This window comes from Macrosteles quadrilineatus, unplaced genomic scaffold, assembly GCF_028750875.1.
Source record: "Macrosteles quadrilineatus isolate MER2022 unplaced genomic scaffold, UCM_ALF_1.0 Scaffold_2__2_contigs__length_208266976, whole genome shotgun sequence".
Lineage (NCBI taxonomy): Eukaryota > Metazoa > Arthropoda > Insecta > Hemiptera > Cicadellidae > Macrosteles > Macrosteles quadrilineatus.
In genome coordinates this window covers 57,686,910-57,702,981 of record NW_026542595.1, presented here as the reverse complement: position 1 = coordinate 57,702,981, position 16,072 = coordinate 57,686,910, and the positions used below count along the sequence as shown (strand labels likewise).

The 16,072-nt window shown below is 37.4% G+C and overlaps 1 protein-coding gene across 1 annotated transcript in view; it reads left to right on the top strand.

Moving 5' to 3' along the window:
- The window catches only part of LOC128985761 (phosphatidylinositol 4-phosphate 3-kinase C2 domain-containing subunit beta-like), a 60,311-nt gene that overhangs the window by 41,038 nt on the left and 3,201 nt on the right, over positions 1-16,072 (top strand). The window contains exons 19-32 of the mRNA XM_054405609.1: positions 3,290-3,562; positions 3,675-3,863; positions 4,754-4,979; positions 5,820-5,963; positions 6,589-6,834; positions 7,165-7,294; positions 7,660-7,818; positions 8,385-8,535; positions 9,334-9,490; positions 10,153-10,388; positions 11,709-11,909; positions 12,073-12,272; positions 15,691-15,782; positions 15,884-16,036. Coding sequence (XP_054261584.1) covers positions 3,290-3,562; positions 3,675-3,863; positions 4,754-4,979; positions 5,820-5,963; positions 6,589-6,834; positions 7,165-7,294; positions 7,660-7,818; positions 8,385-8,535; positions 9,334-9,490; positions 10,153-10,388; positions 11,709-11,909; positions 12,073-12,272; positions 15,691-15,782; positions 15,884-16,036 — 2,557 coding nt within the window. The remainder of the gene's footprint in view (positions 1-3,289; positions 3,563-3,674; positions 3,864-4,753; positions 4,980-5,819; positions 5,964-6,588; positions 6,835-7,164; positions 7,295-7,659; positions 7,819-8,384; positions 8,536-9,333; positions 9,491-10,152; positions 10,389-11,708; positions 11,910-12,072; positions 12,273-15,690; positions 15,783-15,883; positions 16,037-16,072) is intronic.

The following is a 16,072-nucleotide window of genomic DNA, read 5'->3' as shown; positions in this document are numbered from 1 at the left end:
ATCAAGTAATGGGAGCAGGCTGAGTTGAATAATCAGCTACAAAAATCAGTATTAAATTTATTTTAAACCACTCACGTTAAATTATCTGTCCAATTATATTAATTAGGCCCCGACGACTCTGTAGGGATTGGGTTTTACATTATATTCGATTTTATATTATTTACCTAGGCCTTTAGCTAATTATTTTAAAGTTCATTACGAGTAATTGAATCACATTGGCTTCAGATTGAATACTCGTCGGCCCTACAGAGTCATTCTAAAAGTTAGGCAAAATTCTCCAAAACACTTTTACGAAGGCTGGGATGATATAGCTCCAACTGGGCGTCTGCAGGATTTCCTGAGCGCTTCTAGAGCTCTGAGCCTTCGATTAAATTTTAAATAAATTGATCAGTCAAAGCCGTGACAACTTCGTATCGACCCCTGGATTTTTCTCGGCTCCTTCTGAGCACTCCGGGGAAGAAATTTGAGTGTGGCCGGTTCTAGGGTAGGCCTAGCCTGACTTAGGTGAATACTAGTTTATTCCCCCCTTAGAATTTTGCGTCACAAGTATTTATGTTTTTCATACAATTTTACACACAAAAAAACTTTCTAATGCTAATTTGGTCCCTAAACTTGGTGATAATCATAATTATTTTACCCGGAACAGAAATGAAATTGCTGTCAGTGTCCATAATTTGGAGCTCTTTAACAAAAAAACCACCTGTGCAGGGAAAAGGTTTTTGGACAAACTCCCAGCTGAGGTGAGGAATATTGATAATATTTCCAAATTTAAAAAAAAAACTTAAACATTTCTTAACTGGCAAAACACTTTATGGTTTCAATGAATTGTAAGTTTGATTTAGTTTTAAGCCTAGTGACGCCATTCAATGTATGCGACTGTATACCATATGAATAAAGATATTTTTTCATTTCATTTCATTTTCATTTCATTTCATTCATTTCATTCATTTCATTCATTTCATTCATTTCATTCATTTCATTCATTTCATTCATTTCATTCATTTCATTCATTTCATTCATTTAATTCATTTCATTCATTTCATTCATTTCATTTCATTTCATTGATCATTTCCCATAGAGATTAAGGAAATGTCTAACCTTCATTTATATTTCCTCCTGTATTTACGTTAATTTCAAAAATCTATATTCAGCAATAATAACACAATTCACTGAACATTAGGGGTCAGTGGGTCAGACTTTTTTTATCTGAGGTCAGGTAAAGAATGTTGCCCCTTAGACGCAAACCCAAAATCGGGTTGCTTTGGAATGTTAAAATAAATATTTCTTGTATTCTGCATCCACAGCAAAATCATGAATATCTTCTATATAATATAGAGATATTAATAGAGAGGTCATGGGAAAAAAACTTCCGAGGTCACATTAAAGTCTAAAACATCTTCCTAGGTCAAAGTAAAATCTAAAATATCTTGAGCGATAACGGCAAAATCGTGAACATCTTCCATCATCCTGGCAAAAATTGTAAACATAGTTAGGCAAGGCGCACACGAGTGATTATTTTGAGGCGATTATTTCATTGGCCAATCTGGGCATCATGTATTAGAATGGAAGTGCGCACACAGGCGATCGAAAATTGTGCCGAAGCAGCATTTTGCAGATTCGTTGGTGAGGTGATTGTCGGCCGGAAGTCAGTAATGTACATGTTGTTACCTGTCCGCGTACACGGTCGACTAAAAAATTGGCCAGTCGCTTTTCGCTTGTTTTTGTCCACAGGAGTCGGTGTACTTCAGTGTAAGTTGTGTTGTTTTCTTTGCTATTTTGTCTTTTTTACCATGGCAGTGGCATAGTTTGATATTGAACTGTTTATAACTGCAATAGAAAAAAGGCCACAGCTGTATAATAAAATTGAAACTTTCAACAGACATTCCGTAGTAATTAATGAACGTTTTACTGTCATCACATAAACAAGTGTACAGTTTATAAAACTGTCAATTAAAAAGTCTCTGACTTACTACCGAATAAACATAAACCCAATATTTACGTTGTCTTTTTTTCTTTGGTCCAATTAGAAGAGCACAAACACAGGTTAAATTCAACAAAGTCAATTTTAGGATAGCTTGAACACTCGAAACTTTAGCGCACTCGAAAAATCCATTTCTCAACTAAAAAAATTGCCTTGTGTGCGCCTAGACATAAATGAAGGGCGATTTATTTTTGGCCAATTTTTTAATCGGCCAATCAAAAAATCGACCGTGTGCTCTTAGCCTTACAGCGAACTTGTGACTTTGAGACTGTCACAGCAGCCTCTCTTCTAGTCTTCGTAGCGGTTGGGAGCAGGAAGAACGAACATTAAAACAAGCGAATAGGGATCAGCCAACACTTTATTACTTAAAATAAATTAATCTTTAACAATTTCATCGATTAAAAATTACACATTACAATTTACAAAGCAAACCGCGACTAACCGAATAACATACGAATTACAATAATGAATTTAAAAACGTACACGGATTTACAGAAGAAAGGAGTAAGAGTAAAAGAAAGGGGAGACCGCCCGCGCGGACCCTACCGACGTTCGCTACATTCCGGCACGATCTGAGGCTTCAGCATCGCCCAAGCGGAAGTGTCAGCGTGGTCACATGACCGTCATCGGCCAATCAGCACACGCTGAGCGCTCAGCCCATAATTTACTCGCCCGTCTGGTGCTGCAGCCAAACGATCACAACTGTCATTAATGAAACTAACTGAAGCGAGGAACTGAGTCTAGAAGTGTAACATTGCTTATCGCGACACACGTGCATGCAAAGTTAGCACATTCCAAGGCACGTCCGGCCAAGCCACGACGTCTGGTTAGGATTATTGTAGGGTTACAAAGTAATGAGATGAATTGGAATACGAGTTTTAAGGTTCACTTGGAGACTTATGTGAAGTTAAATAAAATTCAATATTGCTAAATACGGTTGACACATCAACCTAGCAAATATTCGGTGATAGCCAACGGGCCAGGTTTAGGGAGTAAGGCCAATCAGCTTAAGCTCAAAGTTAACAAATTACAACAAAATGAGGCAAATATGCCAGGCCGTCACAAGACTATCATCGTCTCCCATGATTTCGGCGAAATTGGACATTTTTTATTACTTACCTTTAAAGTAGCTCTCTGCTATTGTTAGAATAAACTATTGTTAAAAAAAGCTCTGCTTGGCTCGATCTGACTTTTGTTTGGCCCAAAATTTAATCCCGGCCCATACCAACTGTTGGGCTCCATCGCACCCGAAAATGTTGGAGTCCCACAGAATGAACATAAAGTTAAACAGTAAGGTGTCTGTTGTAGGGTCCTGGTGCAGGGCAGCCTGTTGTTGTCTGTCTGGCCTCCAGGAGCTGACAAGAGATTGGGACCTGCCCCCGCCTCTGGCACCCAGCCCCACGGAGACACTCACCCTGTGCTGGGGGTGGAGTTGCCTGACTATGGCAGTAGAGTGGAGTTTCCCCCTCTCATCAAAGAGGTCGAACAAGACTCCTTCTCCACATCCCACGATTTTGAGTCGTTGGATGGAAACACACAGGATCTGCTAAAGGACATCATTGCTCAGGACACATTCACCAGGTATTCTTTGCGTTTTGACGTTAATATTTTTTTACGGGAACAGTCTAAAAAATACAAATACAATTTCTAGGTTTTTTTAGTAAATCTGTATACTAATGTTCTACTTTGCCAGGCCACTACTGGAGGACAGAGAGATTCTGTGGGAGAAGAGGCACTACCTGGTGTCTCAGCCTCAAGCCCTACCCAAGGTGTTGCTGGCCGCCCACAGCTGGGACTATGCTTGTTTGTCTGATCTTCATGCTATGCTGCACACTTGGGCTCCCCTGGAACCTGTCAGTGCCCTTCAGCTCCTACTTCCATGGTTTGTTCTGCTAAATGTCTTACCAATTTGATAAAAATTATATATAAAAGTTATTGCAGAAGGAAATAATTTTTTAATGCTACTTGTAAGTACACATGACACAATTGAATCATGATCAATGCTTTCTAAACTCAGAATTGTTTGAATATTATGCCTGAAGCCTTACTTTTTTACTTTGAGTTGCGACTGGTCAGGTCAGAAATTTTGGGCCTTCCAGTCTTGGTTTACTTTGCAAGTTTATACACTATCTTACATTGTCTGTTGCAGTCAGGGCAAAATTAAGAACATCTTCTAAAAGGTCACATCATAACCATGAACATCTTCCACGGTCACAGCAAAATTGTGAGCACCTTCAGCGGTCATGACAAAATGCTGACTCATCAATGTCTCCTGCAATAGCAGTGGAAGCATAATTTTTTAAATATGTATATTTGCAGATGCTCTCTGCAACTGTAAAATAAGAGCGTGACTCAAAATTTCAACCGCTTGCACTAAAACTTGGACAGAATATTCCTGCCCAAACCAATCTTTCAGGCCAAATGTTTTTTTCGACCCAACCCGAAAATATCGGAGACTTGCAGACCCCTAATTATCTCATACATTTTGTCATTCAAAGGATGTCTACATTAGTAAATTGCCTATTACAATCTTAACTTCCAACAAGATTTTATTTTAAGCATTGAAAGATAAAAACAATTTGAAGTAAAGGAAATCGCATATCAGTGCTAAACTTAAAATTTAGGCAAAAGGATCAAAACAGTGTTTTATATGTTATTTCCTTAACAGAAAACTGCAGCAAGTAGCTGGTTGTGACTTCAGAGTCTGTCTACTTACAAGTTGGTACGCCAACTGCCTACTTCAATAACTGAATGATGGTTGTGTATTTACAGTTTCCCAGACAGAGAGGTGCGAAGAGTAGCTGTATCTTGGATCCAGGATCTCTCTAGTGATGAGCTGGTAGACTATCTGCCTCAGCTGGTACAAGCACTGAAGCATGAGACATACGAGACTTCTCCTCTCGCCAGACTGTTACTGGAGAGAGCTCTAACATCACCTAGAGTTGCTCACCACCTCTACTGGCTGCTCACTCAGGCTCTGCCGGGTAACAGTCCACAGGTCAGCAAATGTTAACATGTTTATTGAGCAATTGATTGTCTAATGTATTCTGGTTATACATTAAGATTCATAATGATTGAGGAATCAGGCCTACAATATCTCATGTTTTATAACTAATCACAATCACAATTTCTTTGATCAAGGAGTGCAGTTGGTCTTTGACCAAAATGCAACACTTCTGTTCTAAAGGTCATTGTTCAAATTCCGCCAATCACCAATGTCTTTTAGCTAAGAGTAGGCCTATGTATTATATATATATAAGGTTATATTACCTTGATTGCCAAGTTATTCTTGTCCTCCAAAGGATTACGCCTTTCAACGATAAAGATCATTGTCAAATCCCACAAAAACGTATTTTATGTCACTTTAACTTATGGTCACGTCTCAGTCTTTCCGACACACTTGTACAAATTACAAATATATTTAAAAAAAAAAATTAATGTAGGCCTACTAACTAATTCACTGAATATGGTCAGAAAGATTGTGATGCAACCATATGGTTTAGAAGAAGTTTTTGTGGGATTTGACATTGCTGCTTGTCACAAAACGTTTAATACGTTGGAGGACAAGAATCACTTGGCGAACAAGGTAATATAACTTATATAACCCTATAAATAATATATCACCAGTGATTCAGGAAGCAACGAAAACATGAGAGTATGTGTTAATCTGATATCCAGAGATTCAAATCACAAAAAACTGAAAGTCTACCCATACAAAACCAAAAAAAAGAGAGGTTTCACAGGGGATACTTTCTCTTGGTAGGCCTTTTATAAAATTTCCACCACTTATAGTTCAACCAAAAATTGTATTTGAACCTTCTGGTATTGTTTATAACAGAACTCCAGTGAGGTGGGGGTAGAGGACCAAAGTGTGTGTGAGGCGAGATACTTCCGTCGTCTGCAGCTGATCCTCAGAGCCTTGCTGGCGATATCTGGAGAAGCTCCTCGTCAACGCTTCATGTCTCAGCAACTCCTAGTCAAGGTTAGAACATATCACATAATGATCATCCGAAGAGAAGTTGTGTTGGATCGGTGATTTATCATTTTAATTAGTCAATATTATTTTATAATATTTTATTTTGTGAAAAAATACTATATTCTTGTCGTAAGTTTTTTGTGAAACATTTGCATTCTGTTTCAAGAACAACATTCTTTAGGTTGTTTTTTTCACCTGAATATTGAACATTGTTGAAGTCTTTACAATTCATGAAAGCTAATGAGAGGGTTTTGGGTCAATAATGCTGTCTGATGCATTATCAACTGACAAACTGGTCTTAAAAGTGTGATACAAGTTTTTGTTAACAATTTTACTATGTTAACTATGCAGTAGATCTTGGCATGTATTATTGCTGCTTGATCAGTCGTCTCTCTCTCAGTTTCTCAACATAAAAAATAAACACAACAATTTTATTTTGTTTAGCTTTTTTTGTCAAAGTCCATATTGTTTAATGATTTATTGATTATTTAGTACATCAATTACATCTAGTTAATATTTATGGACCTTTAAATGTGATTAATTTTGTCCATATTGGATTGTCATTCATCCAAATTTAAGCAGACTACAAACTGCTCACAGCACAAGCTTCATTAGATGATTGTTTACACAGAGCCTGTATGAGGTGGCAGAGACAGTGAAGACCACAAAGGAGTCACACAGGATGAAGGCTCTACTAGCCTCACTGGAGGGTGTACATGCGTCACTGGAGGCTACTAGCACTTGTCTGCCGCTGGGGCCGAGCATGGAGGTGGCTGGGGTACAAGTGCGCTCCTGCTCATACTTCCCCTCCAACACTCTCCCTCTCAAGATCAACTTCAACTGTGGTGATAGCTGCATCATCCCTGCTATCTTTAAGGTAAATCATCACGTAAAGCATCATATAGATGCAACATTAAAAGAATTATTTGTAGTTTGATAGGGAAATGACAGAAAGTTTGTTAAGAAGCTATAGTGTGGAATGCCATGATATGAATTTCATGGCAATGATTGCCTTTTAATCACTTGTTTTACATTTTTTAAAGGAGTTGTCCAAACCCTGGAAAGTTTACAATATAATGTCAACTTTTGTGGAATATCACCATTTATGAATTTAATTCATTATTAAAAATCATTACCTATTGTATGTTCAATGACAAATTGAACCAGCTACCTTCAAGAAATATAACTATGATGAACTGTTACCCAGGTTGGAGATGATCTACAGCAGGACATGCTAACACTGCAGATGATCCGTATCATGGACAAACTGTGGCTGAAGGAGGGACTGGATCTCAAGATGGTCACCTTCGCATGTGTACCCACTGGCACCAAGAGAGGTAGGCCTATTGAAATCGAAAGTGATTAAATTAAATCTCATTTTTAGATTATTCCCAGATAAATATCTACCGGTACTCAAAGTTTCTCATTTGGCTCCCACAATGTTACTAATTTTTTTATATCTCTTTTCAAATGTTTTTTTTTTTTTTGTGATTATATGTATTTTTGATCAATTTGACAATCTCATGACACTTTAAAGTTAGTCACCTAATAGTAGATAATGGATTGACGACACCAAAATAGGTAGGCCTACATACTGTAGTCCAAATAAAAAGTTAAGTCAAAGTTCTTTTTAAAATGTTTTGGATTCTGGAGGGAATAACCACTTACATCTCATCCTCTCCTATAATGTTTACTTGTCTAGGTATGATAGAGATGGTGACGGAGGCTGAGACGCTGCGCAAGATACAGGTGGTAGAGTTGGGTCCTGCAGGCTCATTCAAGGACCGAACCATCGCAGAGTGGCTGGCCAAGCACAATCCCTCCGCTCTTGAGTATGAGAGAGCTGTGGCTAATTTCACAGGTAAATACAGTTAGTTACAAGTAAAACAGTTTACTTAACCTTCAAATACTGGTACAATAAATATGGTCCATGTTATAAATTTAAATTTATTTTTGCTAAAGTATCTCATTCTTGCCCTTTCTGATTATTATGATATCTTTGTTTTTGTTTTTCCGATAATAATTTTAGCGAGTTTCCGTAAAGCGGCTGAACTATAGCATGCTATTGAGATAAATTGGTAGTAGTTTTCCTTCCTAAATTAAATTATAAATTGAGGGAATAAGAATTTCAAAAATAAATACCCCACTGCAGCAAACCTGCAGACTAAGCGAAATTCCATTTATCTGATTGGATTTTCACAAAATATTTTCTTAAAATTGTCAGATTTATTTATTAAGCGGCCGAACTATAGTGAAAGCCCAAAAGAGGTTCGAATAGTTAACTTAATATTTAGTCTCTTCTGAATATACACGTGCTATTTATATTAAATCCCAAACCAAAGTTATTTGATTCAGCCAACAGGGGAAATACCTACCATGTGTGATATTGTTGGGTATGTCTGAGCTCATGGCCTGAAAATATTACAGCATCCTGCGCAGGGTACAGTGTGGCCACTTATGTGTTGGGTATCTGTGATCGTCACAACGACAACATCATGCTCAAGACATCCGGACACTTGTTCCACATTGACTTTGGCAAATTCCTCGGCGACGCTCAGATGTTTGGCAACTTCAAAAGGTATTCTTACTGTAGCTCAGTAACTCAGTAGGCTGTTAGTGTAAAACATTTGTATTTAGTACAAAAATATATTCAATCTAAAATTTTACATTCTATTATATTACTATTTTTAATTTGTTTGCTTTTATAACACTAATATAATATGTTTAAGAATTGCACAAATTTCCCTGTTTCTAAGATCTTACATAAAACTAAGTAATGTGACGGTTGCAATTTTTCTGAGTTTGATTTTTGTTTTATCAGATCTCAGTATAGTTTTCTTTTTTTTTAGATAAAATACCATCCATTTATATCTCAGCCTAAGCCCCATGGAAATTTTCTTTGTGTAAGGTTTACTGATGGATTTAGTAAGTTTATTTTGTTTCGTAGATTATTGCCGTTAAAACTCCAAGACCAAATTTGACTTATCGAACATTACATCATTGTCTCCTGTGATTGCAGCAAAATCTTGAAGACATCATCAGTGTTTCCTGTGATCGCATGAAAAAAGTTATCAAAAAACTAAAGATATTGTTAAGATCATCACAGGCGATCGTGAAGACTATATTATTGCATGACAACCAATAATCCAAAAAAGTGTTTTCCATAAATTCTTTGCGTTTTTAATTTGCTGACTGCTAAATTTTCAAAATAGAGTTTGCCAGTTTGCTAAAAACTGGTAAAACCGACATCCAACTTTAAAAACCGACCAATCCCTATAAAAAAATAATTTTGATAGGAACTAAACTAAAGTTTGATAATTGGCAGTTTGTTGAAGAGTACAGGTTGTGGCAGCAGCTTTAGTTAAGATTGTTGCAGGGACCGGACACCGTTTGTACTGACCTCAGACATGGCCTATGTGATCAATGGAGGAGACAAGCCTTCAGCCAAGTTCCATCACTTTGTGGACCTCTGTTGTCAAGCATTCAACATTGTGCGCAAACATGGCAACTTGATACTCAACCTATTCGGATTGGTGAGTATAACATTCGTTCTATAGTATTTTACATGGTTCTATCTATCTAAGTTAAATTAAATTTTGAACATAATGGATCAGCAGGATTGTGATGTTTGCAATTCATTCCAAATCTATGAACCAGCGACGTATCCATTCCAGTTATTACTGGGTTTGGGTGTCGACTAGGCTTAGTCTTCTCCTACCCCTCAATTCAGTTACACTTTCTTCACTATTTCTCATCTCACTCCTCTCATCTCCAAATCTCTTGCTACTTCATACTTAACTTCTTCAAACTCTCTTAATCTCTTTTTTTATCACCAAAAACTCTACTTACCTAGAAATTCCCTCATCTCCTTTTGTATCCAAACCATCTCATTTATTTTCTACTTTCTCCCTTATGCAGACTTAAATTAGCCCTCTTCTGATCTCTTTATTTCTAACTCAATCCCATTTTTAAAAATCTTAATAGCCCTTGAATATCTCATTTCTCCAGATTGTATTTTGTTCCATTATATTTTCTTTAGATTCCTCACTTCTTCCCGTAGAGTAAGTATTGTCCTATGTCTTGTACTAGACTTTTTTAACTTTTTAGTTTATAATTTTAATTTTCTTTCAGGAATGTAGTGTAAAGTTAGAGTTTGTTATGATATTCTTTGAGCATACTTTATTTGTTTGTGTAGATGGCCTCCTCCGGTATCTCTGGTGTGACCATGGATGCTGTCCGCTACATCCAGCGCTCACTGTTGCTGGACCTGACTAATCCTGAGGCAGCAGCCATGTTTGCTCGTATGATCCAGAGTTCCCTCAAGTCCTGGTTCACTCAGTTCAACTTCTTCCTTCACAATCTGGCACAACTGAGGTTTACCGGAGACCACAATGATGGGGAACTGCTCAGTTTTGTTCCTCGTACATACTCGTATGTTGGGATATTATATTTGTGTCTTATTTAACTGATTACCTCTATTTTAGCTCCAGTAGGCTACAGAAAACATGCTTTATTTTAAGTTGAGTAATCAACAGTTATATTTCCCCAATATTTTTAGTCGTAAATTTTTATTTTCAAAATCTACAATATTTACCATTGGATATACAGTAGAAAATCGTTTACACTACCCTCAATGACACGACAACCTCGATTACAAGTGCAGTTTTCATCCCCTTGAAAAAGCAAAAAAAAAAACTCAATGTTAAATTAACCGCTATAATACAACTGTTTTTATCAAAACAACCTCGATAAGACGCCTTTTTTACAAGTCACAAGGCAACTCAGAACCTCTAAGACAAGTCATTTAGAGATATTAACCTTGATAATACAACTCTACATAACTGTATGAAACAGTTCCCATGTCAATTCGGTCAACAGGTTGTCTAGTAGCTGGGAAAGTTGGGAATTAGTATTTAAATTTCAAAAAGGTCTTGAAAAGTTGGGATTTAGTCTTTATTTTGATATCTAAGTCGGGAATTTTCATGATTTTGCCGCCGTCCCGAACCTCGATAATGAAGTTTCTGTGACCGCAGGAGTCAATGATGATGTCTACACGGCCGTGGGAAATGCTCATAATTTTGCTGTGGTCGAAATGACATCGGGTCACGGCACGATCGTCGAAATGACTCGTGGTCATGGCGCAATTGTCGAAATCCCGTCAAATCCCGTCCTGAAAAATTCCCGACTAAAATGTAACTTAATCTCATCCCGAAAATCTAGAAAAAATTTTTCCCGAAAATTTCCTGAAATTTTGGGACCCGTCCATTCCTACTATTTACCCGTTTGTGACAGTGTTCGTAATAAATCAACTGCTGACCGAAATGACCTTGATAACACAATTCTTGACAATAAGAGCATCTCGATAACAAGACTATTTTCCTAATCCCCTTGAGACACTTCTTATCGAGGTTATACTGCAGTATTTTAAAATCAGATTCCATAAATCTTTTGTATATCTACAATGACTACTGAGAAACTCCATGTTTTAAACAAGACATATTGCCTAATAGGCCTAGTTTGAAGGCGAGTCAGTGGCTCAGTTTGTAGTGCGATTGTCTGTGAAACAAAGGCATGTCCTGGGTTCCCATCCCGGTTTTGCCTCTTAAAATTTATGATGACTCTTGCTTCGTTTGCTATGTTCCATTCACTGGCCTTTGAGGCCCACGTAAATGGGCAAATCTAATGTTTGAAAAAGACTGCTTTAAAAAATATGAAAATAATAAGAAAATTATATTGTGTTTGCATGTGCAGGATGGCTGCAGAGGGTAGACTACAGAGTGTGGAGGTGTATGGGTATCAGAAGCGATACGACCCAGACAAGTACTACACATACATACTGAGGGTACAGAGAGTCAGCCAGAGAGACCCGACATACCTGTTCCGCTCATACAAGGAGTTTGTAGAGTTCCAGCAGAAACTTTGCATCCATTTTCCCTTGGCTAAGTGTTACAGGTACAGATCTATCTCAACTTATTTTGCTATTCATTTCAGTTAGCCTATATATATTTATTGTTTATAATTAAATTATATAACTCAGTTGTTTAAGGTAAGAATGTAAAAATAATGGTCTGCAGAGCACTTTGATGATATCTATTTATCCTTTTGTCTGTGGTAGCCTGCAGAGCACTTCGCTACACATGGGCAGATCCAACATCAAGCAAGTGGCAGAGAAGCGGCTGGTGGACATCAAGCGATTCCTGGTGTCACTGTTCAAGATGGCTGATGAGATCTGCCACAGTGACCTTGTTTACACATTCTTTCACCCATTACTGCGTGATCAACAGGAGGCCAGTATCCACGAGCAGAAACTCAAGGGTGAGAAATTGAAATCAGCCCTCTACCATTATTGCATATCCGAATGATGAGAAACTTAGTCCAGGCAACGAAAGGATATAGAGGGAAATTTTTGGAACACAATTTCTGACTTCGTAACTTTGTTTAGTATAGTTAGGAGGTTAACATACCAAAAGTCCCCGCCTCTAGCCCTTGTGCTGTGGTGGAGGGGGGGGCTTGAAGGTACCATTTTTCGGTTTTTGGCTAATATCTCGGAAACCATGCGTCCAAGCGAAATTATGCTAATATACAAAATGAAAGCTTATTAAATTTCCAGCAAGTTTATAATTTACTATTTTTTGATATCTTGTATGGTTTTCGTGTTATTTGCCATCCAAAGTTTGTAAATTTGGAAAAATACATTTTTTCCTCATGTTTTTTGTTCTTTTTGACAAGTTGCCTCTCAAACTATGCACCCAAAAAATAAATGCTGGGCATAGGGTCGTAGAGAATTAAATTCCCTTCAATAATATATGTGACTTTACTAGTTTACCTCCTTCCGTTCAGATTTTAAAGCAAATTAACTGTCAGTATAAAAAAATTAAATTTAATTAAAATTTAAGAAAATTAAAATCTAGTGTTGAGCAAGGAATTTGAAGTCTTGCAACAGCTGTTGACTACTTAATATATTTTAATTTATCACCTCACATTACTAATTGGTTGGAACATTCACTATCAAGTAGCTAAGGTGAGTGATGGGTGTCTAAAAATGGCACAGATACCCTATAGAAAATATATACTTGTGGGCTGCCTAACCAGCTTCCTCACACTTGATGATCTAGCTAGTTTATTGTAATGGGAAAATATGGTGTTATAACCATGTTAACACGTTCGCTGCTGAGCACTAGATGCCGGGACGGCGCCAGTTGCTGAACTAACGCTCGGCCGCTGCGTGACATTGCCACCGATACACTGAATTACAATAAAAACAACAGTAGTTATACTGGATGGCAATGTTCTGCAATACAACTGGCTTTGGATATAGTACTAAGTGATTCTGATAGATAGCAGCACTACCCAGGTTACAGTCGTTAAAGTAGTATCGCTATCTAGCAGGAAAGAGGTAAAACAAAGCCCTGTTCCAAACGACCCTGGTGGTGATTTGGAAAAACTATATTTTTTATTGTCAGAAAAGTACGTCCCCACGAGCTGCAAAGAAATATAGAACGCTTGTGACGTGCTGGCTTATCCATAGCAACGTTAAACAACAATGAACGGTGACGTTCTGGAACGTTCTTAGCTCCTGGCGCCGTAGCCCGGCTGACGTTCCGGAACGTCCGTAGCAGCGAACGTGTTAATGCATATAAAAGTGTCTATACGACACTGGAAACCAATCACAACCATTAAATTTAAACAAAGATAAATTACATATTTGAATGAATTAATATAAAAAAATTGCATCAGTAAGTAGCCTACTATTCTATCCCTTGCTATCTTATTTTAATAAGGACTACCATCCTCATCATTTGTATCCTTTTTTTCTCCATCGGACCTATTTTGGAAATAGGTATACTGTTTTTCTTCATATTCTTAGTCATCTTTCCCAGGGACAACATTTTGACATTTTTGGCATACTTATTTTAGGCTTGCTTTTTTGCTACCTGATTTTGCACGAGTACAGTTTTATGTGCATAGGCAGAAAAAAATTTTGAGGATATCCTTCAGTGTAGTTTCATGCTGAGTGTACTCTGTTACTACAGAGTTTTTATTATTCTTTTCCACTCTTACATAAGAGAAGGCAGGTTATTTCCCAGCCACAGCTGAACCTTTTGGAATGTACATGATAGGAAACGATGTTTGAAAGCACCATCAGTCGGAGGAAGACAAGAGATATTAGGCTTGATGGAGACCATAGATTTAAAAATTGACTTCTACCTGTATAGATTGAAGTTGAAGTGCACGATACCTCTCTCGCTGAAGCTCATATCAAATCAAGATGTACATTTTCCCTACCTTTTTTATTTGGGTGGTGTTGGAGAGGGGGCGTGAAAGACAGATGATGCATTTTGGGCCACTGGGGAATTCAGATACAACTTCGCAACCTTGCTTTTCTCAAATGCTGAAGATTTTTTGTCACATCCAGTAGAATCGCGTTCAAAATATCATCTAATCCTTGTTAAGATAGTTTATGGTGCCAGAAAAAGATGTCCCTTACCTTCTTTCTTAGAGAATAAGAGGATAAAAACGATTATGAGGATGGTAGTCCTTTCCAAACTAAGATAGCAAGGCTGAATTGATTCAATAGTAGGCTAAGGCTACTCACTAATGTAATGTTTTATGTTAATTCCTACTTAAACATGTCAATTGTCTTGGTTTCAATTTTATGGTTGTGATTGGTTTCCAGTGTCATATAGACACTCTTATATGCCTAAACATGGTTATAACACCATATTTTCCCATTACAATAGTCTAGCTAGATCATCAAGTGTGAGGAAGCTGGTTAGGCAGCCCACAAGTATATATTTTCTATAGTGTATCTGTGCTATTTTTAGACGCCCATCACTTACCTTAGCTACATGATAGTGAATATACCAACCAATTAGTTGACTTTGTAAGGTGATAAACTGAAATATTAAGTAGTCAACAGCTGTTGCAAGACTTCAAATTCCTTGCCCAACACTAGATTTTAATTTTCTTAAATTTTAATTAAATTTAATTTTTTTATACTGACGGTTAATTTGCTTTAACATCTGAACGGAAGGAGGTAAACTAGTAAAGTCATATATATTATTGAAGGGAATTTAATTCTCTACAACCCTATGTCCAGCATTTATTTTTTGGGTGCATAGTTTGAGAGACAACTTGTCAAAAAGAACAAAAAACATGAGAAAAATGTATTTTTCCAAATTTAAAAACTTTTGATAGCAAATAACACGAAAACTATACAAGATATCAAAAAATGGTAAATTACAAACTTTCTGGAAATTTAATAAGCTTTCATTTTGTATATTAGCATAATTTCGCTTGGACGCATGGTTTCCGAGATATCAGCAAAAAACCGAAAAATGGTACCTTCAAGCCCCCCCCTCCCCCACAGCACAAGGGCTAGAGGCGGGGACTTTTGGTATGTTAACCTCCTAACTATACTAAACAAAGTTACGAAGTCAGAAATTGTGTTCCAAACATTTCCCTCTATACCCTTTTTTTAGCATTCGTTGCCTGGACTAACTAACCTAACAAAAAAACCCATTTTTCATTTCTTTTAACTCTGCTCAACATGATTTTTTAACTGCCAAAGTCGTTTTTGGGTGACACGTGGGGGGGGGGGAGTGACCACGTACCATGTGATCAATAGGCTTTAACCTCAGTTTGAAGTATTGCTGAAATTCTTTGTAAATTTTACATTTGGCTTGTTCACATTACAGGATCATGTGTTTTACATGTTTTCGTTATTGTTTAGAACGCAAGAAGGAGAGGATTATCAACAGTGACTCCTGGAGGCTGAGAGGACAGCTAAAACTCTCCTTGCACTACCAAAGGGGCACTCTCATGGTAAGGCCAATATTGTTTTAAATTTTTGAAAAAGAGATAAATCAAAATTTACTAATAAAAAAACATTTTGTGTCAAAACTAAAAGATACTTTCTTGGACAGGTAATGGTCCACCATGCTCGGGAGTTACCAACAGCTAATGGCCAAGAACCCTCCACCTATGTCAAGGTGTACCTCCTGCCAGACCCTCACAAGCAGACCAAACGCAAGACCAAGGTGATCAGGAGGAGCTGCCACCCGTCCTTCATGGAAATGGTGAGTATTATCATTATGTCACACAACTTACTAACT